This window comes from Atheta coriaria, unplaced genomic scaffold, assembly GCF_025399875.1.
Source record: "Atheta coriaria isolate IRGN ID8LTWV9N9 unplaced genomic scaffold, Caltech_Dcor_3.1 hic_scaffold_9_pilon, whole genome shotgun sequence".
NCBI lineage: Eukaryota > Metazoa > Arthropoda > Insecta > Coleoptera > Staphylinidae > Dalotia > Dalotia coriaria.
Genome location: NW_027045451.1, coordinates 7,282,159 through 7,295,313, shown reverse-complemented (window position 1 = coordinate 7,295,313; position 13,155 = coordinate 7,282,159). Strand labels below are relative to the sequence as shown.

At 35.6% G+C, this 13,155-nt stretch overlaps 5 protein-coding genes, 2 long non-coding RNA genes and 1 pseudogene across 9 annotated transcripts; 2 read left to right on the top strand and 6 right to left on the bottom strand.

Annotated features, from left to right (window-relative positions):
• Window position 1: 1 nt before the first annotated feature.
• On the bottom strand, window positions 2-3,085 carry LOC135799893 (farnesol dehydrogenase-like; annotated as a pseudogene).
• LOC135798365 (uncharacterized) lies at window positions 282-2,029 on the top strand. Its single transcript, XR_010549697.1, has 2 exons — window positions 282-478; window positions 766-2,029. It is a non-coding gene; the product is annotated as an uncharacterized lncRNA (long non-coding RNA).
• Window positions 3,086-3,204: 119 nt separating the features above from the next.
• Window positions 3,205-4,164, bottom strand: LOC135798406 (farnesol dehydrogenase-like). Its single transcript, XM_065311252.1, has 2 exons — window positions 4,015-4,164; window positions 3,205-3,928 (listed from the first exon to the last, which is right to left on the bottom strand). The coding sequence occupies exons 1-2, from the start codon at window positions 4,108-4,110 to the stop codon at window positions 3,263-3,265; spliced, it is 762 nt and encodes a 253-aa protein (XP_065167324.1). The 5' UTR covers window positions 4,111-4,164; the 3' UTR covers window positions 3,205-3,262.
• A 1,327-nt stretch (window positions 4,165-5,491) lies between these two features.
• On the bottom strand, window positions 5,492-6,248 carry LOC135798511 (farnesol dehydrogenase-like). Its single transcript, XM_065311367.1, has 2 exons — window positions 6,072-6,248; window positions 5,492-6,013 (listed from the first exon to the last, which is right to left on the bottom strand). Exons 1-2 carry the CDS (start codon window positions 6,165-6,167, stop codon window positions 5,492-5,494), a joined length of 618 nt encoding a protein of 205 aa, XP_065167439.1. The 5' UTR covers window positions 6,168-6,248.
• A 541-nt stretch (window positions 6,249-6,789) lies between these two features.
• LOC135798507 (uncharacterized) lies at window positions 6,790-9,804 on the bottom strand. Of its 3 annotated transcripts, XM_065311364.1 has the most exons (5): window positions 9,566-9,804; window positions 9,233-9,499; window positions 8,305-8,546; window positions 7,880-8,245; window positions 6,790-7,825 (listed from the first exon to the last, which is right to left on the bottom strand). In XM_065311364.1, the coding sequence occupies exons 1-5, from the start codon at window positions 9,707-9,709 to the stop codon at window positions 7,810-7,812; spliced, it is 1,035 nt and encodes a 344-aa protein (XP_065167436.1). In that variant the 5' UTR covers window positions 9,710-9,804; the 3' UTR covers window positions 6,790-7,809. The 3 variants fall into 3 exon arrangements, 2 of the variants coding, with proteins under 2 accessions (XP_065167436.1, XP_065167435.1); XR_010549722.1 differs by having other exon boundaries at window positions 6,790-8,245; window positions 9,554-9,804; XM_065311363.1 differs by having other exon boundaries at window positions 6,790-8,245.
• LOC135798512 (uncharacterized) lies at window positions 9,376-11,543 on the top strand. Its single transcript, XR_010549723.1, has 3 exons — window positions 9,376-9,515; window positions 9,798-9,999; window positions 11,301-11,543. It is a non-coding gene; the product is annotated as an uncharacterized lncRNA (long non-coding RNA).
• Window positions 10,144-11,080, bottom strand: LOC135798509 (farnesol dehydrogenase-like). The gene is made up of 2 exons (XM_065311365.1): window positions 10,942-11,080; window positions 10,144-10,853 (listed from the first exon to the last, which is right to left on the bottom strand). The coding sequence occupies exons 1-2, from the start codon at window positions 11,035-11,037 to the stop codon at window positions 10,188-10,190; spliced, it is 762 nt and encodes a 253-aa protein (XP_065167437.1). The 5' UTR covers window positions 11,038-11,080; the 3' UTR covers window positions 10,144-10,187.
• LOC135798510 (farnesol dehydrogenase-like) lies at window positions 11,403-12,435 on the bottom strand. Its single transcript, XM_065311366.1, has 2 exons — window positions 12,279-12,435; window positions 11,403-12,221 (listed from the first exon to the last, which is right to left on the bottom strand). Exons 1-2 carry the CDS (start codon window positions 12,372-12,374, stop codon window positions 11,562-11,564), a joined length of 756 nt encoding a protein of 251 aa, XP_065167438.1. The 5' UTR covers window positions 12,375-12,435; the 3' UTR covers window positions 11,403-11,561.
• Window positions 12,436-13,155: the final 720 nt, after the last annotated feature.

Here is a 13,155-nt window from a genome sequence, read left to right as displayed (position 1 = left end):
CAAATAGGTTGGAAGAATATAATAGGGGGCGACGTGGTTGAGATGAAGATTTAAAATTTGAATAACACGCGAGCAAGTGAAATGTTATACTCTACGCTGCATATATTTTATAATAATAATACTTGTAATTAAAATTATGGATTTTATGAAACTGAATTGAATGAACGAATTAAGTGCAGTAATTTGAACTCTTTGTGGTACGCCCAAGACATAAACCACAGCATCAGCAATATCTTGGCTTTCCAACCGCGGTATCTAAGCATGTCTTTCCCTCAATTTTTTAGGTATAGGGGAGAGCAGGTAGGATTCGTACAGTAGGAGCATTCGTACAGTCCTTATTCCTACCACTGTAGAATACTTTGACAGGTCTGTGTTTGTGTGCGTGAGACCCACTCGCACGCATAGGTTACTCGCGGGGTGAGACGTCAGTGCAGCCGCCGGCTTCGACGCAACGAGTCGTAACGTGATTTCGCGCCAAGTAAGTATTTTTTGGTTATGTTTTTAAACATCTTTGTTTATTCACGCTTTATTCCTATTGTAAAAGTGAATGTACACAGTTTGTGAAGGAATAACTTAGTTTAGCATGTAAATATAGATTTTGGCCCAGTTTCAGCGGTTATTTTTATTTTCGATATTAATTGTTTTTGGTGTTGGGGAACCTTCGTACAGGTAGGGTGGGGTAGATTCGTACGTGTACGAATGCTCCCGTGCCTGACTGGACATTTAAAGGTATCTATTTTTCAGTAAAATCTAATATTGTTACAGAACCATGCCGCGAATATATATTAAAAAGGGACGAGGACGGGAGAGGTAGATGAAGGTGCAATAGAATCGGCGATAAAAGAAGTTTTGGATAAGACATTATCTATTAGAAAATCTGCACAAAAATATGGCGTCAAACCAACAACACTCGAAAGTCGTCTGAAAAAGTTTCATCAACAAGAAGCTGCCGAAAATATGCCTACCCGTGCGTTCACTTCCAAGTTTACGTCAAATCAGGTGTTTTCAACTGAGGAGGAAGCCCTTTTAAACAATTACATTATTGAATGCTCCAAAATGCACTACGGTCTGACGATCATCCAGGTCAGAAAATTGGCATATGAGTTTGCAAAAGCCAATCAGCTTAATTTTCATCCGAGTTGGCATCATAATAAAATGGCTGGTAAAGAATGGTTGGATAGTTTCCGCAGGCGAAACGGAAACCTGAGTCTTAGAAAGCCTGAAAATACCAGCATATTTTGAATCCTTTACTGGTAAAAATATCACTCATGCCTTTGAGAAGGCCGGAATATGGCCTTTTAATAGGTTAGCTTTTGGCGACGATGATTTTGCACCTGTGAATGTATACTATTCTAGTTCAACCCAAGATGCTCAAACGAACCCACAAGCTTCAACTTCTTCACAACCACAAGCGTTACAATCCACGCAAGATAAGCAATCAAGTTCTGTAGCCGTTCAAGATTACGATGTGCCAGAGACCATACCAGCAGACCCCATACAGACAGAGTTTATTCAACAAAACCTTCCAAGTTGTTCATCATCTGTGTCTCCATCTTTGCTATCACCTACAACAGTAACAGATTGCTCACCAGCTGTGGGGTTGATCACCCCAGAGTTAGTCAGGCCATATCCTAGAGTGGACAGAGATTCAATAAAGAAAACAAGGAAAGGAAAGCTACCAGGCAAATCTAGAATTTACACTGATACTCCGGAAAAAGATAGACTGGCAGAAATAGAAAAAGGAAGACTATTGAAGAAGCAAGTGCAAGAGAAAAAACAAAAAGCTAAGGCCATCAAAGCTCTACATCTTGTCTTAGATGCAGATAACGCATCTTCAATAAAGAGGAAATCTCAATCGAAAGAGTCATTTAATTTAAAGAAGCAAAAGAAAACTACAAAGACTGATAATGAAGCAAATGCATATTATATGATACCTATGAATACCTAAATAATATATCTTGGTTCTTAATACAAAAATGCTGATTCTGTGTTAAATTGATCTCAATAAATGATTAAATTTAATCAACAATTGTTTATTTTCTTTGACTGTATGAAGGTACCCCATCATGTACGAAAGTACCCCACACTATGCACGAAGGTACCCCGTGTGTGGGGTACTTTCGTACGATTTCCATTTTTTGGAAAACTGATCATAATTCTGTCTGTGTGATTTGTGACGGAGCTGTACCATACTATAATTATAGGCAGATATATAGGCTATATAGGGACATTAAACTTATTCGAATATATTATATAGTTTAGTTTTAATATGGCGTCAAGTAAAAAATGTACGAATCCTACCTGCTCTCCCCTACCTCCAACAGCATCATGTAATTCAGTGCTGACTGCACCGGGGCTAATACTACTGACTTTGATGTTAGTCTTCTGCGCAATCATCTCTTGACTGAACATCTCTGTGAGATTAGTGACAGCGTGTTTTGGCGCACCATACACTACACCAGTAGAAAAATAAATATGCGATTGCCCCGCAATAATGAATAATATGACCTTCAATATAGTATTCTTTCATTATTTTGGTAGTTTCTCTAGTAGCAATGCACAGGCTAAGTACTTTGGTCTCCAAAATTTTCCGCCAATCTTCTGGGGCACCTTCAAAGAGGTTTGACTTAGAAATAACACCAGCGTTGTTCACAAGTACTTCGACGTTACCGATGTTCTCGAGTTTAGATTTGCACTAATTGACAAGTTTTATATCAATGGTATTACATTTTTGCTGACAGAATTTTGAGGAAACAAATCATAACTATTTTGAAATATTTATTTATAAAATTTTATGTGATTTTATTGGATTTTACAATTTTAATGTTTCAGTTTATAAACAGTTTATGAAGAGGCGAAACATGTTAACTCAACATTTAAAATTGTAAAATCCAATAAAATCACGTAAAATTTTATAAATAAATATTTCAAAATATTACAATGGATTACGTATTCACAAGTGAAAGTAATAAAATCAAAACTAAACATCCAATTTTGCAGCATAGCTGTTAATAATACCTTTTTATTTATTAATATTTGCTCAACAAGCCTAACTTACTCTATTAAACATCAATTTATCCTCCATTTTGTATGGGCTCTGCCTTAAAAATACCCCCAGTATGTTAGGAATACAAGCCAAAATAATGGCGCGGAGGGCATCACTATCGCGTCAAGAAAATTACCAAAAAAAAAAAAAATTAAAACTACATTTATTCATGCATTTATTTTGTTATATCAAACATAATGATTTAAGAGCGTAAATTCAGTGGGGTGAATTGAGTGGTCGAATAGTAAGTTCATTAATTTGAACTCTTTGAGGTACGCCCAAAACATAAATCACAGCATCAGCAATATCCTCGCATTCCAAGGGTGGCATCTTAGAAAGTCTTTCGACCATTGCCTCATTCATACCTCCAGCAGCATCGTGTATTTCAGTCCTGACTGCACCGGGACTAATACTACTGACTTTAATGTTCGTTTTCTGTGCGACCATTTCTTGTCTGAAGATCTCTGTGATATTAGTGACTGCATGCTTAGATGCACCATACACTCCAGCAGTCGGGAAATAAATGTGCGATATCCCAGTAATACTGTTGATATGAATAATATGTCCTTCGGTTTTGTTTGCTTTCATATTCTTGGTAGCTTCCCTGGTAGCAACACACAGGCCAAGTACATTGGTTTCAAGAATTTTACGCCAATCTTCTGTTGCGCCTTCAGAGAGGTTGGATTGAGAGATAACACCTGCATTGTTTACAAGAACCTGGACGTTTCCAACGTTTTTGGTTGTCCATTCAAAAGCTTTTACAATGTCATCTTCAACGCGCATGTCACATTGAACAGCGTGGAGTTTTCCTTTGGCACTTTCCTTGGAAAGTTTTTGAGCGAGAGTTTGAACACGTTCAACACGACGAGCCAAACCAACAACCTGTATGGATAGAATATAGAAATACAAAATTAGCAATTGTTTATAGGTAGGTACCAGTAAAAACCTAAGAAGTTCTTATTTTTTACCAACATGCCAGCTTTGGTCAGACTATCAACAATAGCTTCACCGATTCCAGCACTTGCGCCGGTCACAATCGCGACTTTACCCGCGTAGCGTTGCATGGTTTAGAAAACTGATTTGTTTCGCGTTTTAGGTCACACTAATAAACAAGGTAATAATAGACTAGTATTTATATCAAATATAATCGGATAATCGGTGTGCACGTTTAGATGACTGGCAATATGGTGACAAAATTACACGTATTCCATATATAGTAATAAATTGATTGATTATATTATAAGGCCAAAAAATTGTTTTTAATTGCCTGTGGAAAGCTTACGGCAATTTCCACAATTACAACATATTGTGCAATTCCCGTGACAAAGCAATTGTAAAGGCAAAACGAATAGTTACTAGAAATGTTCTATGATAATGAAAATACAGACATTCACTACTGCGGACATATTTCAACCTGTAGAGCAGATAGATGCAGAGATGCTGAAGATCCAAGCTAGCATTTTGATTGTATTTTAATGCATAAAACATGCAAAGATGTGCGAATAAATAGGGTAAAAGAGGGTAATGGGGGTCACTTAAGGGAGAACTCAAATATAATTTAAATTATAAACAAAATACTTATTGCAATCGCTTATAAGCATTGTTTACTTAAATACCTATTATTTGAAATAATTTTCAGTCACTTTGACAATCAATTTTGGATATTATTAAAGTTTAAAAAAAAACAGATTTGACTCCCATTACACCGACATGCGGGTAATGGTGGTCACCCTGGAGACAATCGGAATCAAACGAAATCTAGCAGATATCGCAGACATAATATTCCGCAAAGTCCCACCCAGTGCATTTCACATGAGCCCATAGCCCACATGAAGTGCATCTGAACCACATTTAATTGTTTTTTAAATCGTTGCACATTAGACATCAGTTTTCCAAATCTTCATCCTCATCGCCCTGGCATAAGTCATCAGTGCCAATATTGGAATCATAAGTTTTGTTACTTTCCTGCAGTATCGTTTCTGCAAGAAGGCTATTGAAAAATAAGTCACATTGCTTTTTATAGGCCATTTAGAGCGGACTAAAGACAAAAACGTCCATTGGGAGTCGCATGACTCCCATTGCCCACAATTGCACTATTGTGAAAAAAAAACAAAAAATATTTCTTCAAAACATTAATGTAATCTGAACTGCACATCACGATTTTGAATGTTTAACTAAGACTATATAAAAGTTTCATTCGAATATTGCAAGATATTCGACACTTATCTTCTAATTTGCGTGGACGTAAAATTAGATCAGCGGAGCTCAAAAATAAAATATTGGCGTATCTCAATGATACACGCACCGATTTGCATGATTTGTCGGGGGTGGCACTGGGGGGCCAGAACGGAGGTAGGAACGCCGTTTACGCGTTACTCGTAACTATTGTTTCGTGGATATATGGGTGACTCCCATTACCCGCTGACTCCCATTACCCTACTCTCCCTACATATTTACCGGATCCATTATTTCGGTCTTAACAGCGCCTGGACTAATACTGGTGACTTTAATGTTTGTTTTCTGTGCAACCATCTCCTGCCTCAAAATCTCCGTAAGATTAGTAACGGCATGTTTGGAAGCACCATACACACTAATTGTAGGCATGAACAGATGACTTTGACCAGCAATACTATTAATATGAATAATATGACCTTCAATTTTGTTTGCTTTCATTATTTTGGTAGCTTCTCTGGTGGCAATGCACAGACCAAGCACATTGGTTTCCAAAATTTTTCGCCAATCTTCAGTAGCACCTTCGGAAAGATTGGAATGTGCGATTACTCCAGCGTTGTTAACAAGAACCTGAACATTTCCGACGTTCTTGGTTGTCCATTCAAAAGCTTTTACTACGTCATCTTCAACGCGCATGTCACACTTAACAGCGTATAGTTTTCCTTTAGCACCATCTTTGGCAAGTTTGTCAGCAAGATTTTGCACACGTTCGACACGACGAGCCAAACCAACAACCTATAGTTTAATTACAAAGTAAATATTTAACAATTATGCAAATTTAATATATTCATACCTTCATGCCAGCTTTGGTTAAACTATCAACGATAGCTTCACCAATGCCGGAACTCGCGCCGGTTACAATCGCAACTTTACCCACGTAACGTTCCATGATAAATTGGCAGATTTTATTATATTTGTTAAATAGGTACGTCTGAACTGGATGGGAGCAATAATGCAACTAACGAGAATGGTGTGGCAATGTGTTTATATATGGCAGTTACGTGATATGTAATTAGAATACTAATCGCGCGCACATAATACTAGAAGGTATGTTGTTCATATCATGATGATTTGCAAAATTTGTTTATTTTTCTTTCTGGATGCTTAATCAATTTTTAGCAACTCATCTAAAGATGATGCAATATGTGCAGTTAAAGTGAGAATAATTCTTCAATGACCAATTTGTTTGATACACTTTGTAAACTTAATGACAATTTAATTGGAGAAACAAATAATTGAACTCTTCCCGTGACCTTCACTGTACTAGCGGTCATGTTGTTGATGTTTAATTTTGCAGCTGTATATTATTACACAACTATTACCAACGTTAAATTATTCCGCAAGTGTCAATAGTATAAGTTTTCAACTATTTATAGATAATACTATATTTTTATCATTTTTCGATTCACTGGTTTATCTTGCTCGTATTCACTTAAATTGCAATAAATTTTGCAATTGACTTAATTGACTTTTTAGGGTTTTGAAGCAAACGTGCTAAAGCAACTAAACACTTGTAAAATATACTATTTTTAATTTCTAATGTAACTAAACCAAGCGTATATCAGTAATTTGCAGTATATAACAATGTTTTTCAACAACACGTTGATTTTTGAGCATAAATCCGCGTTCAAAAGTGAAAAATAACAAAACATTTACCGTTTTTAAGGATTAACGTAATTGACTTCAATTTTTACAAGATAGCAGGCATTTATAAAACACTTCAAATTAAAATTATAAGTACAGAATAAAAAAATTAAACCGTTAGAATTTTATAATAAAAATGTTATAATAAATAAATATACTTTTTATATTAAATCTGTATCTTAAGACAATTAAGTTAATCAAAAATTCACTATCTGTAATTTCTCATATAATTAAAGTAAGTTGTGCTGTATGGGATATCGTTAGTAAGTCAATAACTTATCATACATTTTAATTGAATCTATATATATAAAAATGAAACGCGTTTCGCGTGGTCAAGCCATCACATGAAAACGGCTAGACCGATTTGGCTGATTTTTTTTTTGCAGTTTTCAAATACTCTATAGAAGGTTCTTACGGAAAAAAATATTAGGAAAATATCTCGGAAAGATTGAAAAAAAAATAAAACCCGTTTCCCGTTGTCGCGCCATCTATGTGTGAGATTTCAGAACGCATATATAAACTTCACATGACTTACATAGTAATCTGTGGTAATTTGTGACATACCCGCCGCGCCAACAATAAGGTTATTGAAATACAATGGTAGGTAGTTAGGTAGTAAGGTTATTAAAGTTTTTGACACACAGGTTTTTGTTTGAAAAAGGAAAGTCGCTTTCTCTGTCTGTCCCTTTGTATGCTTAAATCATTGAAACTACGCAACGGAATTTGATGCGGTTTTTTACTTCCGTGCGAAGCCGTGGCGGGTCGCTAGCGATGTGACTGGCAGAGAATGCCTTACGGCATTAAGTACGCCTTTTGTACAATATTATTTTTTTGTGTAATAAAAAATAAATAAGGCGGTACGAAGTTCGCCAGGTCAGCTAGTATCTTTATAAGTAATAAAACCTACAAATTTAACTTATTGATTTTTTATGACAGCGAATATAAATACACGAATACTTTTGTTCAAAGCCCAATTTAGTAAAAAGACCCTGTGATGCTAAATTCATGCTTCCAATTGTACCGATCGGATGGTCACCATTTTTTCCTATAATTCTTGCGGCTTTCCGCGTTAATGCCGCCCCAAAACCGTTCTTAAAGTAACCCTCTCTCGTCTGCAGTACTCCCAATTGTCCCAATACGTTGATCAATACCCATGAGACCAATTCATGCGTACTCTTTTCGTAAATACCAAATCCACCATTCATAGTAATAAATGTGCGTATGTATTCCAAAGAAGTATTAAACCGAGGCGGCCATATGGCATTGATTGCCTCAGCATCTTCTGCCTTAACTGCATCCATATAGTAATCGTTGTGATCAAATCTACAGCAGATATTTGTTAAAATAAGTAGGTACTAATAATTTAATATCACAATATTTACGTATCAGATAGTTGAAGGGCTGCATTTTGCGGAAGTTGCCACAAATAAGTTTCATCAGATAACTTTATGGGCACATTTATATCGCTCAATGCTTGTAGAATAATTGGTTTCAATTTTTCATACATTGCATAGAAGATAATTTCATAATCGTACCAATTAATTTGTTTTGTTTGTGTTAGTCCTATGCGTAGTTTTTCATAAGAATCTTGTAGAGAATGCATGAATATATCATAGCATGAAAACTAAAACATATTGAGTTTGTATTTTGTTCAATAATTTAATATTTATTTTCACATTAACTCCGTGTAGTGTTACGATATAATTTCCTACTCCCATTTCACTAGTCACATTACAAACTGTTGCGCAGAGTGAATTTTAATAAGAATAGAGAGTTTATTATTTAAACGCCAATAACAATCCAGTGTTTGATATTACATAGAACAGAACTACCCTTGACAAAGTAACGAACTTAACTAACTACTAGCACATGGTGGCTGGAAAGCCACTCAGCCACTTGGGGTGGGATGCGCAACGTCACTAGAGAAAGAGCGCAAAACTCAACACAAACAAAAAGACAAATATAGCAGTACTCAAACATAACTACTGCAAATCTTTAATATCAAATAATTCATAGAAATATTCAAACACAAAGATACCCATGATCTTTTAAACAGGGACAAATTCACAGCTATTTTGAAAATACCGCTGAAAGCACTTACACACAATATTTAGATAAGAATTAGAATAAATAAAAACCCAGAAATGAAAATATGAAATGAAATAATATCGTAACACAACATAGGTTTAATGTGGAAATATATAAAAAATTAAGTTTTAGGTTAAAATTTAACTTTAATTTAGATATTGACTTATAACTTTTTGCTTGTTACTGATGAGTAATGTATTGTAGTATTTATAAACAACTTACAGTTAATAGTGCTATAAATGTGCCGTCATTTCTCCAGTCACCTTGAACCGAAAACACAGTGATATATTCAGGATGCGTTTTGTGCCATTTTAAAGTTGTCTTTAGAAAACTGTAGACTTGTGGAAACTGGTCTTTGTGTACGTTGTAGAAGTCTTTTAGTTCAATAATTTCGGGCGTGTTTAGTTTGATTAAAATGTCTTCGTTGGGCACCATCTTGATATTAACGTTACAATATTGCATAAAGAGTTTAATAATATGATTTAATGACTGTAAACGAAATAAAGTAAGTGAAATTGTGGAATTGAATTAAATAATTACTACAACTTATCACACCGTCACATGTTTTGTTTCAATGCATCGATTAAAAGCTGGTGGGAGTAATACACTCCTACTTGTGATGTGTACAAGTGCACATGACGTAAATATGAAGTACCTAGATAAACTCAAACACTTGTAAGATATATACCGGTATATCATATTACATAATAATTTTAAATATTAATTTAATATATGAGGATTAATTGTAATATGAGGAAATGACACCTTATACACATTTGTGTCATAGACAGGGGACGTTGCAGAATGCGACCCGAACCGAAGACCCAAAGACAGAAAAGAGAGCAAGCTAGAAACCTGCTACTGCTTTGTTGAACGACTCAGGCACGACTTAGCACTGGTCACTGAGTGCCTAGTGACCGTTTATACCCGCGGGGCAACCAGTAAAATGAAGTGGGGAGAGGTACACTTGTACATGATTGCTGGTGCAGGTAAGTACAAGTTGATTAAACCTGGAAAACTGGCATTGATAGAGGAGTATGAGTCATGATCTGCGTTACTCTAACCAAAAGGTGATAAGTCGTGGGATCCAAAAAGTAGGCATTGTTGATTGGAACAGATTGGTGGTAGTAATATTTGATTCTTAATTGATTTTATTAACAAATATTAAATATTATACTTAAACAGTATCGGCATTAAGCGCACGAATAGTAAGTTCGTTAACTTGTACTCTATGAGGTACACCCAAAACATACAACACACCATCAGCAATATCCTGACTTTCCAATGCAGGCGCTTCAGTAAAGAACTTATTCATTTCCTCAGTCATTTCAGCCATATTGATGATTTCAGTTCGGACAAATCCAGGACTAATACTGGTGACCTTAATGTTAGTTTTTTGCGCAACCATTTCCTGCCTTAAAATCTCGGTAAGATTAGTGACTGCGTGTTTTGAAGCACCATACACTCCAATAGTTGGGAAATATTGGTGGTAATGCCCCGCAATACTATTGATGTGAATAATGTGTCCTTCAGTTTTGTTCGCTTTCATAATTTTGGAAGCTTCCCTGGTGGCAATGCACAGACCAAGCACATTGGTCTCCAGAATCATACGCCAATCTTCTGTTGCACCTTCAGTAAGGTTAGATTTAGAAACAACTCCGGCGTTGTTTACAAGTACTTGGATGTTTCCGACGTTCTTGGTGGTCCATTCGAAGGCCTTGACAATGTCACTCTCAACACGCATGTCGCATTGCAGCGCATGGAGTTTACCTTTGGCACCTTCCTTGGCAAGTTTTTGAGCGAGGGTCTGCACACGTTCAACACGACGAGCCAAACCAACAACCTATATTGAAAAAAATATAAGAAAACAAAGTTAGCAGCTGTTTATAAGTAGGTTCCTATAAAATCTATAGAAGTTGTTATTTTCTTACCAACATGCCAGCTTTGGTCAGACTATCAACGATAGCCTCACCGATTCCTGCGCTTGCGCCGGTCACCACAGCAACTTTACCTACGTAGCGTTCCATGGTTGAATTGTGTGTAGAAAAGACTAACTAGTGAAAGTAGCTGTTAGCTGATATTTATATTGGTTATATTGATATGATCTAATCAGTTTACCTGCAATTAACTCTACTATCAGTGTGTCGTACTCATGACTTGCAAACTAATTGCGCAATTGCACGTAACTCGTGTGTGGAAAGTTTTTTCGAACCGGATAAAATGCAAATTTATTAATAAGTTTTGTTTTTGCATTTTTTTATCAATTGTATAAATTTTATGTTTTTTCTAGGCTTACCTTTTCTCAATCAATACTTTAATTGGTATATTGGTGGTAGGTACCATTCAGAAGACGTCTGATAACGAGGTTAAAAAATATTGGAGTTTTCCGATGTTAATAAACAAGAATTGTGTAATTATTAATTGTAAGTAAATACTACAATGTATGTAATTAGATTATAATCAATATCAGGTATAATATACTTTCGTAATTTCAAGAGTGATAATCCAGTTTATTAATCAACATACTAGAAAATGTAGGTACTTCAATTACCTAATTAGATTTATGTGCACGTATTGTCAGTTCATTGATTTGAACTCTTTGAGGTACACCCAAGACATAAATCACAGCATCAGCAATATCTTGGCTCTCCAAATATGCCAAACTAGCAAACATTTTCTTGATTTCTTCGCTCAAATTTGCCACGTCAATGATTTCAGTCTTAACCATACCCGGACTGATGCTGGTAATTTTAATATTTGTTTTCTGTGTAACCATCTCTTGTCTAAAGATTTCTGTTAGGTTAGTAACAGCGTGTTTAGATGCTCCGTATACTCCAATAGTAGGGAAGAACACGTGGGATTGTCCAGCAATACTATTGATGTGAATAACATGTCCTTCGATTTTGTTTGCCTTCAAGATCTTTGTAGCTTCTCGGGTCGCAATGCACAGACCAAGTACATTGGTTTCAAGAATCTTACGCCAATCTTCCGTCTCACCTTCAGATAGGTTCGATTTCGAGGCAACACCAGCGTTGTTTACTAGGACCTGGATGTTACCAACGTTTTTGGTTGTCCATTCAAAAGCTTTTACAATGTCTTCTTCAACGCGCATGTCACACTTAACAGCATATAATTTTCCTTTGGCACCTTCTTTTGAAAGTTTCTCGGAGAGAGTTTGAATACGTTCGACACGACGTGCCAAACCCACAACCTGAATAACAGGCAGTTTAGTATATAAGTATATAATAAATATAAATACAATTCATACCTTCATGCCAGCTTTAGTCAAACTATCAACGATAGCTTCACCGATTCCAGCGCTAGCGCCGGTTACAACCGCAACTTTACCAACGTAACGATCCATGGTTCTGAAAGTACTAACTAGTCGAAGTACCACTACTTAAATACATATCTGTTTACTTTTATGTGGAATTTAGGAAAAAATGAGGTTTAATCGGTTTTATCTGCAGTTAACAGATAATTTCTAAGTGTAGACTGCTGTATTGGCTTAACAATTACATAAACCTCAGTAACAGAACACGACGTCGTTTATATGTGTATATTATTTATGCTATTTATAGTTTTAGTATTGTAAAGAGCTATTCAGTTACAATACACGATGACATTAATCTGAAATATTTAAACAAACCTGATTTTATAGTAGGTATTTATAGTATAGTATATAACTAAATAATAAGTTTATACAGCGGGAGTTTAGTTATATTGAAAATATTTAAATAATTAATAGAACTCTTTTACTTCTATCTAAGCGCCTGTTTTCCATGATTTTTAGACGCAAGAAGTAATACTTTAAATACGGACGGCCAAACAGATCATATAAAAAGCCATGTGCCGCCAGTCAAACAAGTCAAAGCAGTAGTGTGCGAACGAATTTTGAAGATTTAAAATACAAAAACTAAACGTGGAAATAGAGTAGAAGTAGAAAAATAGCGTAAGCATTACGTGACTAAACGTTGATAAGCAAAGAGACTGAAACTCCCGTTTAGCCACTTGATACTCGTACATAAAATATTATAATGAATCTGTAGGTTGTAGATCAAATGACTAGCAAAAATATTATGCAATTGCCCACAAACAAGATGACAAAATCTTGTCTTAATTAAACATTGTTACGATTAGAGTCC

Coding starts and splice junctions, on each gene's coding strand:
- LOC135798509 (XM_065311365.1), bottom strand. CDS start 11,037: ATGGAACGCTACGTAGGTAAAGTTGCTGTGGTGACCGGCGCAAGCGCA. Junction 10,854..10,941: donor TGACCAAAGCTGGCATGTTG/GTAAGAAAATAA, acceptor TTTTCAATATAG/GTTGTTGGTTTGGCTCGTCG.
- LOC135798406 (XM_065311252.1), bottom strand. CDS start 4,110: ATGCAACGCTACGCGGGTAAAGTCGCGATTGTGACCGGCGCAAGTGCT. Junction 3,929..4,014: donor TGACCAAAGCTGGCATGTTG/GTAAAAAATAAG, acceptor CTATCCATACAG/GTTGTTGGTTTGGCTCGTCG.
- LOC135798510 (XM_065311366.1), bottom strand. CDS start 12,374: ATGGATCGTTACGTTGGTAAAGTTGCGGTTGTAACCGGCGCTAGCGCT. Junction 12,222..12,278: donor TGACTAAAGCTGGCATGAAG/GTATGAATTGTA, acceptor CCTGTTATTCAG/GTTGTGGGTTTGGCACGTCG.
- LOC135798511 (XM_065311367.1), bottom strand. CDS start 6,167: ATGGAACGTTACGTGGGTAAAGTTGCGATTGTAACCGGCGCGAGTTCC. Junction 6,014..6,071: donor TAACCAAAGCTGGCATGAAG/GTATGAATATAT, acceptor ATTAAACTATAG/GTTGTTGGTTTGGCTCGTCG.
- LOC135798507 (XM_065311363.1), bottom strand. CDS start 9,709: ATGATATACCGGTATATATCTTACAAGTGTTTGAGTTTATCTAGGTAC. Junction 9,500..9,565: donor TTGAAACAAAACATGTGACG/GTGTGATAAGTT, acceptor TTTCGTTTACAG/TCATTAAATCATATTATTAA. Junction 8,246..8,304: donor GCCCTTCAACTATCTGATAC/GTAAATATTGTG, acceptor TATCTGCTGTAG/ATTTGATCACAACGATTACT.